Consider the following 18,339-nt stretch of genomic DNA (forward strand, 5'->3'; position numbering starts at 1 on the left):
TTTGTCTGCAGCCTTGCCTGAAGTTCCAGTGAGGGCTTGAGTGCTCATTCCATCAGAGCTAAAGCTGTGACTACTGCTGTGTTAGCTAAAGAAGTCCCAGTACTGGACATATGTCAGGCGGCCACATGGGCATCACTGCACACATTTGCCAATCACTACTGCCTAGATAGTCAGGCCTAGAGAGATGGCCAAATTGCCAGTCTGGTCCTCCTGGCCTTTTTAGTATGAATAGTCTGCAGATCTCCCCTCCGAGGAGAGACTGCTTTGGTATCTAACCTGACATAAGGAATCTGCGGCTAGAAATCTCTAGCAGACGAATAAGTTACTTGCCTTCGGTAACAGCTTATCTGATACTGTCTAGCCGCAGATTCCTTACCGACCATCCTATCTTCCCCGTTCTGTGTACTGTTTATAATTCCCAACTGCAAAAATCAATCAGGACTTCACCTGGCACACTAGTCATTCCTCCTCAGCTTGGATATGTGCTTCTGGGGTAGAAAAACAATCAAGAACTGTGGTCAGCCACTGATGTGGTGCCGCTATAGGCACTGCCCATGTCACTTCTAGTGTGGCTGACACCAACGCCACACGGGGGAATGATGTCACCTACCGGCGTGCAAGGGGCTTAATCAGACATTTCCGTGTCCAGTCTCACACATGGGAAATATTCTAAGGTAAGGAATCTGTGGCTGGATAGAGTCTCTACCAGACAAGGCGTTACAGAAAGAGAGTAGCTTGTTCAACTCCACACATTTACAAAGCAGTACTGCCTGGATTGCCAGGTCTGGTTGGAAGGGCATTTTGCCTGTTCTGTCGTACAGTATTCCTGGTATGAGACATTTCATAAGCCCACCCCCTGGCATCTAGCCACAAGTTGAGGAATATGCTGTTAGAAGAATCCATAAGAAGACCAAGTTACTTACCTTTACAAATGCTCTTTCTGGTGGATAATCTAACCGCAGATTACTCACTGGCCCACCCCCCTCCCCGTTCTGTGGAATGGGCCCATCAAGTCCCTGCTAATAAGATTTGAATCTATAGATCTGCACACTGGCACAATCTGATAATTGAAGGTTCCGTGTCCAATATTGTGACAGATATGAGAAAGAAACTGATGTCAGCAGGTGGAACTGGTGTCTAGTAGGGGCCCTGATGTCACATCCGAGGTAAGAATGACCTGACGCAGAACCTCACAAAACCAATTACCAGTGCATGAGGGAATTGCTAAGAAAATTCTCTGGTTCCAGTCTGGTGTTATGTGTTCCCTATATAGCCCATTATCGTTTTCCATATGTTAGCCTAATTATTCATCTTGTAAACCACTTTTTGCTTTACACACAGTACCAAATATCACACTTGGTTTTGTGCAAAGTTGTAGTCACACATGATCAGCAAGTTTTTGTATTTTGTTCTTTTCCTGGGATTTAATTGGAACATCCCATACAAGGTCAAACAACATTGCTCCTAGTTATTCTCTGTGGTCAGATACTAGCACCTAGACATAATAAAGAAACCCAGATGCTGTTTTTGAGCACACATAGTTTGTCATGTAACCCGGGAAGTGTTGTTTTGAAAACATACAGAAGGATGGACGGGCTGCATCAACTGCTATGTAGAACAGCCATCTATGTATGCCAAGGTATGGGGTGGGCCAGTACTCCCAGAAATCTATAATATAACAGTTTTCTTCAATAGTAGGGGTGGGTTGAAGCAAATGTCAGCTAATATGACAGGGCTTTTCACTATATATGGTCTGTTAATCATGCTAATGACACAACTGACCTGCATACGTTTTCTAGTTGTGGCGCACTTATTTCATATTAGAGCACAATAGTTTCGATAAATATTGTAAGCTTCCTTCATGTCTCTTTTCGATTTATTGTGGAGAAGTACGAGTGAAAGAACGAAAGGGGATGACCTGCTACTGCAATCCCTGAGAGGGTTGTGAGGGATGTTTTCTGGGGTGCCAAATCACTTGGCTCTCTTGGAGGGTTAGGAGGGCAAGTGAGGCACTGAAACCTAGTCTGATTTGGGCCCATGGGTACTGATGTGGTAGGGTTACTTAGTCCCTATATACTGATGTTCTATGGGCCCAAACCTAGTTTTGTTTCTGAGCAGAATCCCTGCAACACTGGGGGCTTCTACAAGGTGAGGAATCTGTGGGTATTCATCAAAAAGAGCATTACCAATGATAAGTAACTTGTTCTTCTGGTGGATACATAATCTTCCTGTAGATTCTCTCTGCTCTTCCTCCTCCCTTGAGGAGTTAGTACTGTTACTGATTCGATTCCAAGGTATGCAAACATGGTATGTGCTATATTTGTCAGTGTTGTTGCAGTCTTCATTACTTTCCATACGGCTCATTGGGTATAATAAAGTATCAGGAACTGATGCACTGTGCTGGTCGTTATGTCCAGAGGTGGAGTCCCAACTCATGTGGCATCGAGCTGTGTGGTAGATATATTGCTAGTAATGAACAAGTAACTTACCTTCGGTAACGATGTATATGTAAGAGACATACATTAGTTATAGATTTATTACCTTAGAATTACCCCCAGGCATCAGGCTGCATCCAGAGAATTTTTCTGTAGCAGTACCCATGTGCCTCGGTAGATGGCGTTGGTTGACTCTGCGCCTGTCGTCGGCGCCATGGTCGCCAGGATCACGTCGCGGTATCTACTTAGACGCTGCCCCTGCGCGCTGACGTCAGTTCTTACATGACTTTCCACGCCAGAAGCGCAGAGCCATGTAAGACACTGACCACTGCTGCACAAAACTAGGGCCCTGGAAGGGAGTCCTTAACCCTAGAAGTCAGTTCGCAGAACAGGGAGGATGGGTGGAGCGATAAAGGAATCTATAACTCATGTATGTCTCTTACAGATACATTGTTACCGAAGGTAAGTAACTTGTTCATCTGAAAAAGACCATTAGTTATAGATTCCTTACCTTAGAATAGATACCCCAGCAATGCCAACCCCGGTGGTGGTTCTGCAAACTACGTTCACACCAGAAAGTCCTGAAAAACAGAACGGCCAAAAAAGCTGTCTCTCCGGACTTGGCCATCAAGGGAGGAATGTGCTGTGAACGTGTGCAGGGATGCCAACGTGGCTGCCTAGCAGATGTCAATCAGCGGAACTGCACGTCCCAAAACAGTAGTTTGGGCGCGCAGTCCTACTAGAGGTTCCTTTTTCACCAAAGAATAGCAGATTTTGATACATAGGACAACCCATCGACGGATGGTACGTTTGTGCACGGCCCGACCTTTCTTGGCAGAAACATAGCCCACGAAGAGTTGATCGTCCACCCTGAAATCTTTAGTGCGGTCAAGGTAGAAGGACAGCGCACGTTTTGGATCCAGATGGTGGATTCTCTCCTCCTATTTTGAAGGGTGCGGAGGCGGGAAGAAGGTGGGCGATGTGATGGTCTGACCTATGTGAAAAGAGGTAACCACTTTGGGCAGAAAAGAGGGCCTACTGCGAAGGACCACTTTGTCTGGGTGAACTGCAAGAAAAGGAGTCTTAGAGGAAAGAGCCTGAAGCTCACTCACCCTGCGAGAACTGCTGACATTGCGCATTGTCTTCGGTGGCTTACAGATCTAACCGAGGCTCTCTCCACTGCCGAAAGAGACCTTGCACCACCTCTGAGTGAAGACGCCATTCGTGATCCATCATGCACTGGCACCTAGCGTTCAGAGAACCTGCCAGGTGTTGAACTGCCAGGGATATGACCTGATGTTCCAGCCATGTCCAAAGGTGAAGAGCCTCTTGACATAGGGTCCACGACCCCACCCCGGCCTGTTTGTTGCAGTACCACATGGCAGTGGTGTTGACTGTAAAACACCTGCACTACTCTTCCTTTGACAGAAGGAAGGAATGTCTTCAGAGCTCCAAAAGGTTGATGTGGAGACCGGACTCTGCTGGAGACTAGAGACCCCTGATCTCCACCTCTCCCAGGGGGCTGCCCCATCCCAGGAGTGATGCATCCGTCACTACTGTGAACTCTGGTTGGGGAAAGGAGAGGGATCTGCCGCTGATGCAATCCTGGTTAGTCAGACACCATGGCAATTGACATGCAGTTCCCTCCGAGATCTGAAAGACATCGGAAAGATTCCCCTGATGCTGCACCTACTGGAACTTCAGGTCCCTCTGCAGAGCCTGTATATGCCACCTGGCATGATCCACCAGCAGGAGGCCATGAGGCCCAGCAGCCCCAGGGTCATTCTCACCAAAATCAGATAGAGGCTGAAACATCAGTATTATAGCCCGAATATCCCGGACTCGCTGCTTGGGAGGATAAGCCCAAAACTGCGCTGTGTCCAGAACTCCTCTGATGAAAAGGAGCTTCTGAGAGGGAATACGGTTTGACTTTGGCACGTTGATAATAAACCCCAGCGAATGCAGGAGGTCCGCCGTAGTCTGAAGGTGGGAGACGACAGCCTGGGGCAACTCGCCTTCAACAGCCAGTTTTCGAGATAGGGGAAGACTTGAACCCCTGATCTGCGCTGATGAGCTGTGACCACCGCCATCACATTAGTGAACCCCCAAGGGGCACTGGTAAGGCCAAAAGGGAGCACGGTAAACTGAAAATGCTCATGGCCGACAGTGAACAGTAGGTAACACCTGTGAGCTGGCAGGACGGGGTTGTGAAAAAAGGCGTCCTGTAACACCTGTGAGCTGGCAGGACGGGGTTGTGAAAAAAGGCGTCCTGCAACTACAATGCTACCATACAGTCGCTGGGATCGAGGGCAGACAGAACCTGAGCCAACGTGAGCATTTTGAACTTCTCCTTCCTGAGGAAGCGGTTGAGGACCCTAAGGTCTAAGATAGGACGCAAGCTTTTGTCCTTCTTGGGTACCAGAATGTAGTAATGTAGTGGGAGTAACGACCACAACCTACTTCTGGCACAGGGAACCTTTCGATAGCTCCCTTGGCCACGAGAGCTGCAATGTCCTGGCGCAGAAGTGATTCTCCGACATGCAATGGAGTGTTGGTGGCATGGAGCAAGGGGTAGTCTCAAAAGGAGGGAGTAGCCCCTTTGGGCTATCTGCCAAACCCACCTGTCCAACGTGATGTTTTGCCAGTAGGGGGAGGTGATGGCGAATTCTGCCGCCCACTGGCCTCTGGTGGTCCTGAAAGGTCAGACTAGGACGGTTTGGAGGCTGCTGCAGGGGGCATGGGTTGACTGGCCCCCAGACACGTATTGCTGGGTCCCACGGCCACGCAGAAGCTGGGTAGCTTGCATGGCCCTGTGGCCAGATTTGGTGGAACGTGGTGGGGCAGCCCTTCAGTAGCTACGAAAGGGGCGAAAGGCAGACTGCGTGGGGCGAGAGGTGGCCGCGAGGCCCAAGGGTCAGGCCGTAGCCCTAGAATCCTTGAAGCGCTCGAGCGCTAAGTCCGCATTGTTTCCACACAGATGATGGCCATCAAAGGGCATGTCCAGAAGGGTGTATTGTACATCTCCAGAGAAACCAGACATCCTCAACCAAGCGTAGCGCCTCAATGCTACTAACTTGGAAACTTGGAAACCCTTCTGCCCAGAGTGTCGACGGTATCCAGCCCACACCGAATGGTTAACTTAGCTGCTTCTCGACCCACTTGCGCAACCATATCCCACACCATAGTGGTATAACGTCCCAAGAGGCATACAGTGTTCACCGACCACAGCTCTAAGCTGGCGAAGGAAAAGATCTTCTTTCCAAGGTGGTCCAGCTTCTTGGATTCCCTGTCTGGGGAGCAGTAGGGAATGCGCTGTTAGAAGACGAGGCTTGGACCATCAAGCTTTCGGGGTAGGGTGTTGGGAGATGAAAATTGGGTCGCCCGGGGCCGGGCCGTGGCATCGGGCAGTCATCCTGTCCACAGTAGCCCCTGTTCTGTGCTTGGACCAAGTGCCCAGAGAAATGACATCAGTGAGGGCTTCATTAAAAGGCAGCAGGGGCTCCGAAGAGGCCTCTGCCGGTCGATGTACCTCTGTTTGGAGGTTAGTCCTGACTGCCACCGTAGGAAGCTTCAGGCCCAAGTCCTCAGCCGCCCTACGCAACACCACTGCGTACAAAGCTCCCTCCTCCATAGCCACGGTAGTGGGGGAGAGCATGCCAAGGTCCCGGAGGTATCCAAACCACTGGCCTTACTCAGTTCATCTTGCCAGTCCGGCTCATCAAGCTGGTCAGCTAAAGGGTCTACAGAGTCCTCCTCACCCTCGTCTTGCTGCCACTCAGGGCGATAGGGAACACCAGGGATGAACAGCCGTACGAAAGTGTCCTCCGGCGCCGGTACCGATGTCGGTCTGGCACCGTGTCCAAGTCGGGGGTGAGGCTGGGTTCGACGTCGGTTGGTGGCACAACTGACGTTGGGGCCGCCGTCACTGGAATCTGTGCCGGGGAAGGTACCGTGAGGTCAACTGGCGCCAATCTGGATCCAGGCCTGGATCCTCGGTCCCGCTAGCCTCGAAGGCTCAAGGCTCCCAGCCGAGTCCTCTGCGCCCGAAGGCGCGATGGTGTATTTGGGCTGCCCAGAAATGCTATGGAGCGCTCCGTAAAAAGCTCGAAGCTGGGCAGGGGACACTCCGGGAAAGGGACGAAAGCCTGGAGCTGTCCTGGAAGCGGGCTCTGAATACAGAGCCAGAGAGTGGCGACGCTCTGGGTCCTGCGTCGCGTCGGCCAAGGGACGGGGAGAAGGCGAAGACCGACGATACTTCACCTTTTTCTTGTTCTTCAACTTACCTGAGGAGTGAGAAGACTTCGATGACTAGTGGAGCAGACTGCCAGGTCTACAAGAGCTTTCGGGCCGCTCCTTCAAAGCCTTCAGACTTCGGGTCGTGGTCGGGCTCCAGGCACCAGAGGCACATGAGGTGCGGATCCGTGACTGACATCAATTTGTGACAGGAGTCACAAGGCTTGAAGCCAGCCCGACGATGGGACATCCCTCATGCTACCAAGAGTCAAAAGACTCAAAAAAGATGTCGACAAAAGTCGAAAAAAGTTTAGTCAAAAAATGATTAAGGGGCAAGCTTCTCTCCGGGTCTGCGCTGGTTGGCGCAGAAGAAGAAAGAACTGACAGCGTGCAGGGGCGGTGTCCAAGTAGACACCACAACGTCATCCCAGCGACCATGACTTCGGAGATGGAGGTGGAGTCGACCGATGCCACATACCGATGAGCAGGGGTACTACTACAGAAAGTCTCTGGATCCATTCTGATTTCTGGGGGTAATTCTAAGGCAAGGAATCTATAACTAATGGTCTCTTTCAGATAGCTCATCTAAACCAGCATGGTGGGATAATTTCTATAGTGAAGAAACTGCAGGTAGATTGTGTATCTACCCGAAATATTGTTACGAAAGCGTAACAGTTTTTTGTTGCATCTTAGGCAAAATAGACCTTCTGACTGGCATTTGTACACACTCCACGAGTGTCATAGCAGTTTCTGCTACCCTTACTAGGAGCATCTCCATTACTGATATCTGCTGAGCGACTACTTGGTCCACTCTGCATACCTTTGCCAAACATCAGTGGCTCGCAGCTCAGATGCCAAATCTGTTTTGCTTGATTTCCTTGGTTAATTGGCACCTCCGTTCCTGTCCCGAAACGGAGAGGGGCTGATGATGTACTGCTTCGGGACTCACTCATAAAATTAGAAATCTGCATGATGAGGTGCACATCCGGAAAAAATGTTACTAAACTTCAGCACCAATATTTCTAGTCTGTATTATATCATCCTGTAAATTGCTTACTGCTTTCTTCCTTGCCTCATGAGTTAGTCTGAATTAATAATAATGACATCCTGCTCTATGTAATGAGGTATTTGCAGCTATGTTTGCAGTTGCTGAGCTCCTTCAGTTCCTCCCTGCATGCCTTGGAACACAAAAAAGAGTAATTTACACCAGTTTGCTGGTTGGTACATATATAGATTAGTGCTGCAACTGGGGTAATGTGGCATTATTTGACGGTGTTGGAGAGAGATTGCTTGGTGGGGGGAGGGATTTTTTCTGGATCCAGTGTGAGCCTTGGAAGATATTCATAAGCTCAGGCTTCTACTGGAAGATATAATCTGAAAGAAACACGTTAGTTAGATTCCTCACCTTAGAATATCCCCAGGCGTCAGACTGGATCCGGAACATTTTTCGTCAGCAATACCCCTTGCGCGTCGCTAGGCGTCGTCTGCGGCTCCGCGTCCGTCGTCGGCGTCGTGCGCCGGGATGACGTCGTCGGAGTACTTAGACGCCGCCCTCGCGCGCTGACGTCAGTTCTTCTTTTTTCCGCGCCAGTAAGCGCAGATCCGGGAGAGCTACCCCTTTTAGTCTTTTTTGACTAAATCTTTTTGATCATTTTTGATCCTTGTCTGTCGACATCTGGTGCCGGTAGGATGCCTGGGTTCAAGGCTTGCGAAGATTCTCATCGACTGATGTCGGTGACCGATCACCACCGCCGGTGCCTCTACTGCTTAGGCCTCGACCACGACGCGGAGTCGTGCAACGACTGTCAGGCCCTGACTTCGAAGGCTAGGCGGGAGCGGTCCCGCAAGCTTCTCGAGCTTCGCCACTCGGCTCCGCGTCGTGCGCGATCCCGGTCCAGGAGGAGGTCCAAGGATCGCTCGCGGAGCCCTAGCCGACGCCACCATCGCTCGTCGGGCTCCAAGTCGTCGGGTAAGTCTAAACACTCTAAGAAGTCCAAGCGGCGACATCGCTCTTCGGACTCCCCTCGCCGGTCGCGCGACTCGGCCGAGGGTCCAAGTGGTTCCACCCCCGCGGCTCCGGCGGAGCCGCAGGCGCCGCGTCCGCCCCCATACCTTCCGGTCCCTGGGGCTGACGCGGCGCCGGCGGAGATCAGTGCCTTCCTCTCGGCCATGAGGAGCCTGGCCCCGCCGTCGACGCCCGCTGGCGCGCCTTCGGGCCCCGCGGACTCGACTGGGCGACCTCGCGTGCCGGCGGCTCCGGCCCCGGCGCCGTCGACGACTCCGGTCTCGACGCCGCAGGTCCCCGCGGGGCCCTTGCCTGGGCCCCAGTCGACGCCGGTTGACCTTGTCACTCCTCCACCGGCGCCGACGCCTGAACCACCGACGCCGTCACCGGCGCCACCGACGCCTGTGACGCCGACGCCCCGGTTTAGCCCTCATCCGGACCCGACGCCGGCACGGCGTCCGCCGACGCCGCATCCGACGCCGCTTGAGACCTACCATCTCTACAGTCCGGTTCCGATCATTCCTCCTGTTTATCAGGAATCGGAAGAAGGGGGCGACTGGGAGGGGTTCGAGGACCCTCTGGCTGTTCAGTCACAGCTTTCTCAGGACTGGGCAGATGAACTGGGGGAGGCCAGCGGGCTGGACACTTCGCCAGACGCTGGATTCACTTCTCCTCCGACCGTGGCTTCGGAGGAGGGTGCAGCATTTTCTGTGGTGCTGCGCAAGGCGGCTGAGGCCCTTGGGCTCGAGTTGCCTGCCGTGGCTGTGAGGACCAACATCCTCACTGAGGTGCTTCAAACCTCAGCAAGCTCCACTGAGCCTCTGCTGCCGTTCAACGAGGCCCTCACTGACGTTCTGCAGGGCACCTGGTCCAAGCCCTCCACAGTTCCTCCTGTGGATAGGAACGTTGCCAGGCGCCACCGCCCTGCTCCGGGCGACCCCAGTTTCCTGTCCCAACACCCCACCCCCGAGAGTCTGGTTATCCAGGCCTCTACTTCCCAATCCTCCTTCCCGACCGCTCCGCCGGACCGGGATTCCAAGAGACTCGAGCAGTTTGGCAAGAAACTGTTCTCGTCCCTTAGTTTGGGCCTGCGGTCCTTAAATACCGCCTGTCTCTTGGACCGTTATTCCCATTCCCTGTGGGATACGGTGGAGGACGTGCTGCCCCTGTGTCCGGAGGAGGTCCGGACGCGTCTTACCCAGGCTTTGGCCGATGGGAGGGATGCAGCACGGCACGCCATAAGATGTGGGCTTGACACCACGGACTCGCTAGGTCGGGCGATTTCCACCACGGTGGCGCTCCGCCGCCACGCCTGGATGCGGTCCACGTCATTTTCCGGGGATGTCCAGAACACCCTCATGGACATGCCCTTTGATGGCACTCGCCTGTTTGGTGAGAAGGCGGACAGTGCGCTGAACCGCTTTAAGGACTCCCGGGCTACGGCCAAGTCCTTGGGCCTCTCGGCTCCGCGGGCGCACACCTCCGCTTTTCGCCCCTTTCGTGGCCAAGGAAGGGGCGCCTCCTCACGTCCGCAAAGCCACCAGCCGCAGAACCAACCTGCGTGCGGTCGCGGACGTGGCTTCCGCCGTGGCGGAAATGGAGGCCGACGTGGTCAGCCCACATCCACCCCGGCAGCATCCGCCTCAAAGCCTTCCTAGTCCGAGCTTTCAGGCCCATACCACGCCAGTGGGCGGCAGAGTTCGCCATCACCTGCTCCACTGGCGGTCCATAACATCGGACAGGTGGGTGCTGCAAATCGTCCGAAGGGGCTACTCCCTCCCCTTCGAGACGACCCCTCCAGCCATGCCACCGCAGCACCACCGTATCTCGGGGGATCATTTGGATCTTCTCCGCGCGGAAGTTTCGGCTCTCTTGGCCAAGGGGGCCGTCGAGCGCGTTCCGAGTCCAGAAGTAGGTCGTGGTTGTTATTCCCACTACTTTCTGGTTCCCAAGAAGGGCAAGGGGGGCCTGCGCCCTATCTTGGACCTCCGGAACGTCAATGCCTTCCTCCGCAAGGAAAGGTTCAAGATGCTAACGTTGGCTCAGGTTTTAGCTGCCCTAGACCCTGGAGACTGGATGGTAGCGTTGGACTTGCAGGACGCATATTTCCATATCCCCGTCCTGCCGGCCCACCGGCGTTACCTGCGGTTCACGGTGGGCCAAGAGCACTTTCAGTTTACCGTGCTCCCCTTCGGCCTCACCAGTGCCCCTCGGGTGTTCACGAAAGTGATGGCGGTGGTCGCAGCTCATCTGCGCAGATCAGGGGTCCCAGTCTTCCCCTATCTCGACGACTGGTTGTTGAAGGCGGGCTCGCCCCAGGCAGTCGTCTCCCACCTCCAGACTACGGCGGATCTCCTGCATTTGCTGGGGTTTTCCATCAACGTGCCGAAGTCACACTTGAGTCCCTCTCAGAAGCTCCTCTTCATCGGAGCGGTTCTCGATTCGGCGCAGTTCCGGGTCTATCCACCGGAACAGCGGGTCCGGGATATACAGGCCCTGATTCCCATCTTTCGGCCTCTATCCCGGGTTTCGGTCAGGCTAGTGTTGCGGCTTCTGGGGCTGATGGCCTCCTGCATCCTACTAGTGCATCACGCCAGGCGGCGCATGCGGGCTCTGCAGTGGGACCTGAAGTTTCAGTGGGCCCAGCATCACGGCAACCTGTCCGACCATGTCTTGATCTCGGAGGGCACTGCACAGCAGTTGCAGTGGTGGCTCACGGACCGCGAGTGGGTCAAGGGCAAGAGCCTCTCCCTTCCCCAACCGGAGCATGTCGTAGTGACGGATGCGTCCCTCCTGGGATGGGGTGGCCATATGGGAGAGGCGGAGATCAGGGGCCTCTGGTCTCCGGCGGAGTCTCGTCTCCACATCAACCTGTTGGAGTTGAGAGCGATCCGGCTTGCACTGAAGGCCTTCCTTCCCTCTGTCAGGGGAAGTGTCGTGCAGGTGTTCACGGACAACACCACCGCCATGTGGTACTGCAACAAACAGGGCGGGGTGGGGTCGTGGACCCTTTGTCAGGAGGCTCTGCGCCTCTGGACATGGCTGGAACACCAGGGCGTCACCCTGGTGGTTCAACATCTGGCGGGCTCTCTGAACGCCAGAGCAGACGAACTCAGCCGCCGGTGCATGATGGATCACGAATGGCGTCTGAACTCCGAAGTGGTGCAAGGCCTCTTTCAGCAGTGGGGAGAGCCTTGGTTAGATCTATTCGCCACCGAAGAGAACGCGCAATGTCAGCAGTTCTGCGCGTTGGAATTTCCAAGGCGGCACTCGCTCGGCGACGCTTTTCGTCACGAGTGGAGTTGCGGTCTGTTGTACGCCTTTCCGCCTATACCACTTCTGCCCAGAGTGCTGAAGAAGATCAGGCGCGACCGGGCCCAAGTCATCTTGGTGGCTCCGGATTGGGCACGAAGATACTGGTATCCCGAGCTACTCAGTCTGTTGACCGATCCCCCGATACGTCTGCCCCTTCGGGAGGATCTTCTGTCGCAGCAGCAGGGGACGGTCCTCCACCCGAACCTGTCCAGCCTCCACCTCCATGCGTGGAGATTGAGCGGCGGCAGTTGATGCCATTTGACTTGCCTCCTGAAGTCTGTGATATCATTCTGGCAGCCAGGCGTCCCTCCACAAAGTCGGTATACGCCTGCCGGTGGAACAAATTTGTGGCATGGTGCACAGCAAAGGCTGTGGATCCCCTTTCCGCCCCTCTTTCTGAGGTTCTCCTCTTCCTTCTTTCTCTGGCCCGGCAGGGCTCTGCCCTGGGCACCCTGAAAGGCTATCTTGCTGCCATCTCCGCCTTCTTGCGGCTTCCTGATCAGCCTTCTCTTTTCAAGTCCCCTGTGGTTACACGCTTTCTCAAAGGCATTACACACACGTTCCCTCCTGTCCCTTTTGTAATGCCTCAGTGGGACTTGAATCTGGTTTTGACATTCCTGATGTGCGCTCCCTTCGAGCCTCTTCACAATTGCCCTCTTCGTCTTCTAACTCTAAAGACTGCTTTTCTGGTAGCCATCACCTCGGCTAGACGGGTGAGTGAGCTCCAGGCTTTATCTTCAAAGCCTCCTTTTCTATCTGTTCATCCGGACAAGGTTGTCCTTCGGCCTCGTCCCTCCTTTCTTCCTAAAGTGGTGACTCCATTTCACCTTGGGCAGTCTGTCACCTTGCCCACCTTCTTTCCGCCTCCGCATCCTTCCAAAGAGGAAGAGAGGCTCCACCGTCTGGACCCCAAACGTGCGCTCTCCTTTTATCTGGACCGCACAAAACAGTTCCGGGTGGACGACCAGCTTTTTGTTGGGTACGTGGGCGCTAAGAAGGGGAAAGCTGTGCACAAACGAACCATCTCTCGGTGGGTCGTTTTGTGTATAAAAATCTGCTATTCCTTGGCTAAAAAGGACCCTCCTGTTGGGCTGCGCGCCCATTCTACTCGGGCCACGGCGGCTACTACTGCCTTGGGACGGGGAGTCCCTTTGCAGGACATCTGTCAGGCGGCGACGTGGGCTTCGCTACACACGTTTGCCAGGCATTATTGCCTTGACAGCCAAGTCCGGAGGGATGGCTTCTTTGGCCGTTCTGTCCTCCAGGACTTTCTGGTGTGATCTTGGTTCGCAGACCCACCACCGGGGATGGTATTGCTTGGGTATCTATTCTAAGGTGAGGAATCTAACTAACGTGTTTCTTTCAGATGAACAAGTTACTAACCTTCGGTAACGATGTATCTGTAAGAAACATTAGTTAGTTAGATTCCTCACCGACCCACCCATCCTCCCCGTTCTGCGAACTGACATCTAGGGTTAAGGTTGTCCTTTCAGGCCCCTAGATTTTATTTTTGGCACCAGTGTCGGTCTTTGCATGGCTCTGCGTTCCTGGCGCGGAAGGCTATGTACAAGAACTGACGTCAGCGCGCGAGGGCGGCGTCTAAGTACTCCGACGACGTCATCCCGGCGCACGACGCCGACGACGGACGCGGAGCCGCAGACGACGCCTAGCGACGCGCAAGGGGTATTGCTGACGAAAAATCTTCCGGATCCAGTCTGACGCCTGGGGATATTCTAAGGTGAGGAATCTAACTAACTAATGTTTCTTACAGATACATCGTTACCGAAGGTTAGTAACTTGTTCTTTTGCACCAAAACTTAATATTTGAGTTTTCATATTATTCGGACACATTTTTTTCACTTTTGCCAGTATTCGGATTATTAATGTCCCAATTCTCATTCATATTCTGGGATTCTTAATCTGATATAAAATAGTGCTTCAGTGTATACTGATTTGAAAATTATCTGGGAGTGTAGTTGGCCTCTCATAAACTCTGGAACGTCTCCGACAGATCTCTCCTACAAATCTGTACAGACCACTGGGATGTGTGTGAGATACCTATCCATTCTCTCCTTCTCAGCAGAGTGATGGCTGTAGTCAAAACACTTGAGACTAGGAAAACCTAACGGAGTGTACCCCACAAAGGGATATACACAGCCATCTAGCATGTTTATTGAAATTAAGAAAGCGAGGAGCACCAGTATAACTGCATACAGTGGAAACCGTCCCTTCAATTTTACTTATTCTCCAGTGAGAGGATAAATACTCAGACATTTTAGCTCCCGCCTACTGTTACGGATTAAGAGCATAGCATATAGACAGATCAATTGCTGAAGATGAAGCCCTACTTCAAAAAATGACTAGTGCATGTAAATTCATATGTTTAAACTTATTATTTCGGTTTGAATTAATGGCCAATTATGGACAGAATTGTTAGTGTGGAAAACTGATGCTACGTGTTGGTTGTAATCTTTATTTTGTGAAGCACCACGGTATATTCATTGTAAATCAACAAGAACCTGCCATATAGGCGACAAACATAAAACTTGAATTATTTGTACAATGGGAAAACGTATAGTATCCAATTTTAACTTTTATGAGAAAAGCAAGAATGTAAACTGATAGCATTGTTTGTGTCATCGGTCACATGACGCGGTGTGTTGCTTATGATGTGACAACCACCAGTAACCTTGTTATGCAGATCTTCGACTGTAACATTAACTAAGCATTAATGCCATCACAACAAAGCTATATGAATCTCAATACAAGACGTTTTCTGGACTAAAATCTAATGTAAGCATTATGATGCGTATTTTAATTTTGTATTTTAGGAACCCTACATGGAAGGAGTGAATCCATTCATTAAACATAATAGACATCGAATGATAATGTTTTTAGATGAACTTGGGGTAAGTTATTTTCATCTATTTCCTTACAACATTCACTATTATAATTATATATATGTGTTTTTAATTCTAACCAACTGTACTATGTTGTGTGACTGACCAAGATTTAAATTGCAAGAAAATATATTCTGAGAAAGAATGGTGTATTTTTGTCTCAACACCCAGATACTTAACTCTGATAAAAATGACCTCCTGTGCTTGCTGTCATGCACACACCAGACCATGTGCTCTCTTACTATGGTATATAGCGTTTTAACGCTGGTTCCTTAGCTTTGCCTGATACCTCAGATTCTCCAGTATTAAATCTCCCATAGATTCACATGCTTAAATCTTCCCCATCATTGAGGTGGGAGTCCAGTGGTAATTACAACAAGCAGTAGAAGGCCAGGCATCACACAGTGACGCCCAAAGGAGTGACATTGTCAGCCAATTGACTTTGTTTTAGGAAGAGCCAAACCCTAGCCAATCGGAGAGCAGTTTTTGAATAATCCTTCCCCTCAAGGGTCATCACACCTCAGATTTTTAACCTTACGTCCTGTGAAGAGTCTTTCCTCTGCTCAGTTCTTTGAGAAGCTATTGCTTTTAACTTTTTCTGACTTTTAACTTCCAGGTTACATTGGATCCATGATATCAGTAACAGAAGGGTCCAAAAAGGAATTATTTAGACTTTGTAAGACCTGTTGAAAACTGAGGCTTTTTCAGAGGACCCCCACAAAGAATGTCTATATTGCCTTCACTCTAGTCACAAGGCTAAGGATTGCAGGTATTGCAGAACATTTTCTGCCAAAGCCCTAAAGGACAGAGAGGCAAGAATTCTAATGTGGCTACAGAAGAAAATATTAGCAGGCGCTCCAGGCTCTGGAGACAGAAACATCAACCAAGAAAGAGGGAAAGGTATGAGGCAGAATCCTGTGAGTAGCTTCTAAGAAGTTGGCAAAAAGAACAAGCATTTGCAATGCAATAGGTCTCGCATTTGCGAGAGCTTAAAGTTATTGGAGTTGGAAATGACAATACCTTTTATTTATGTGTGTTGAAAATCTGCAAGCGATACATGAACATGCATTTTGTACTTATAGTTGTTGCTTACAAGAAGCAAGGCTGACTGTAATCGCGCCTCTTTTACTGCCAGCCATGCATCTTGTAAGCAAGGACTATAAGTACAAAGTGCCTGTTTACGCACCAGTTGCAGGTTTTAAAAACACATAAATAAAGGGCATTGTAAATTACAATGCCAATAGCTCAAACTTTCGCAAATGCGAGACCTATTGCATTGCAAATGCTTGTTAAATTTACCATTCTAGCTTTGCACTCGACTACGCACACCAGCTCAAATAAAGGTAGTCGGTTGCCAAGTAGCTGCTGCCAGTCTCTGGTTAAAAAAATGTAAATTGGGAAGCAGGATGGAATGTGGGGGGAGGTATTAAATTAAGAATAAATCCAGGGAATAAAGAACACATAGGAGATAGAGAGCAAGGAACACATGCATTCCCATGGAATGATAAATGGTACATAAAAAACAGGCCCGTAAAGTGAGCAGAGGGAGAATACAATTCTAGTCACAACACTATGAGACCGAAATGGTACTTGACAGGGCAAAAAGAGGAACATAGAAGGAAGCCATCAACTCTATAACAAACATGTGAGATAGGCAAGAAAGCCATCAACTATAAGCAAAATCCCACTTTAAATATATGTTATATGTATTGGAAGCAATAAGTCTTTCCAACACACAGCTAAATTGATCTGTTTCAAAAGAATCCAATAACGTGACAATTTTATTGTAATCGGTGCAGAACAGTGTTTTAGAACTGCCTATTTTGTACTTTTAACATACCATCAGTTACATGTTTGTCTTAAAGTCGTGGAACCCTATGAAAGGAAGTGCTGTTTTGTCACTTGAAATCATTCTATCGAAGATACACACGCATGCGCTCACGAACACACACCTCTGAATCCATACACTCCACACTCTTCATGAACACACTAACCGGCATCTTTGTTAAATAAAATCATCTTAAACAGACCCCAGTCTGACTTATTCGTTCACCTCTACACACATTTCGCTCTCATGCAATCATAAGACTATTTAACAAATTGAGAGGCAACTTAAGACATTAACAGAAAAGTGGGCCAATAAAAATGTTGAAACTTAAGTACTCGGTATATAGTTTGTTTTGGGAGCACGTGCATACCGGTCAAACAGGCAGTCATTGTGTTCCACACTGAAGCATTGCTGCTACTGAGGTATAATATCCACCACGGATGTTTTCATTGAACCGGATTATCAATAACTGCTACATTGCATTGCTTACCAGCTAACACCAAGGATACCAATTCTGACAAGCAGTGAGGTGCAAAAAGACAACTGCTGCATGGGCTGTGTGCGCTCGGAGGGCAGGGGGAGGGGTTATAACGCAAAGGTGATTCAAAACTCGTAAAGCAGCGATACCAAAAGAATCAATAAAGATAACGAAAAAGTTTTTACACATAGGAGATAACAGGGAGTGTAAGTACACTGTACTTTACCGGTGCTCCTGAGCCCTCGCAGGAAATGAGCTCTCGGCTGCACGAACGAGACAGGAAAGAAGAACGACACTGGAATTGACCAATAGTAAGCAGGAGGCGGGAATAGAGTGGTTTTATAGATTACTACCGGTCTTGCAGACAGCGCATGCGCTGTCAAGGCTCGACCTAAAAAAGACGACCGCAGGAGTACATAACGCACATCTAGCCATCTATCTTCTCCTGGGCTTTCTAGAACAAGGCAAACAAGATTAGAGCCATCTACTCCGTTTGATGTTGCTTTGACTTCTTCAGGGGCAGAAAATGGGGCTGAAATGTTAAGGTCTTCTGGGTATGAGTTGAGTTCTTTGCAAAACTTGGCCATTTGGCTAATTTTGATGCAGTTAGGGACTATAGTGTACATGAGAAATTTATTGTAAACATCAGTCAGGCTGTGAGGAAAAGACTTGTCTTTCAAAATATTTGCAGGTATAGGATTGAGCAAGTCTAGATGTGAGAAGTTGACCTGGTATATGCAGACCACTAATTAAAGTGGGCACCTTGTACCAGTCCAAACAACCCTTATTGATGATTAGGTTAAAGACAACCTTTATTCAAAGCTATCCTAGTGGTAGCAATGGAGTGCAGCCTTCAGGCTAAGTCTCAAAGGAATGTAAAGCAACTTGTTTTACCGGATTAGAACCTCCTGAATGAACAAATGAAAGGAGAACCACACAAGGAATAAATAAAATATAAGTATTTATTACTAAACACTCTACTAACCTCTTTATGAGATTAGAGACTAAAGCACACAATATTAAATCACTAGAACAACAGTAAATAGCACAATACGCAGTGGGCTCCAGGGGGAGACCAAACCATATACTAAGAAAGTAGTATAACAACCATGACTTGACTAGACACAGTGCCTAGAGCATGTAGA

General features: G+C 50.3%; 1 protein-coding gene across 2 annotated transcripts in view; it reads left to right on the plus strand.

Moving 5' to 3' along the window:
* The window catches only part of RASA1 (RAS p21 protein activator 1), a 1,052,852-nt gene that overhangs the window by 930,187 nt on the left and 104,326 nt on the right, over positions 1 to 18,339 (plus strand). For both annotated transcript variants that reach the window (XM_085632428.1, XM_085632429.1), the window contains one exon: positions 14,820 to 14,897. In XM_085632428.1, the coding sequence (XP_085488554.1) occupies positions 14,820 to 14,897 (78 nt within the window). The remainder of the gene's footprint in view (positions 1 to 14,819; positions 14,898 to 18,339) is intronic.

The sequence above is a fragment of the Triturus cristatus genome, chromosome 2_1 (assembly GCF_964204655.1).
Source record: "Triturus cristatus chromosome 2_1, aTriCri1.1, whole genome shotgun sequence".
Taxonomy (NCBI): domain Eukaryota; kingdom Metazoa; phylum Chordata; class Amphibia; order Caudata; family Salamandridae; genus Triturus; species Triturus cristatus.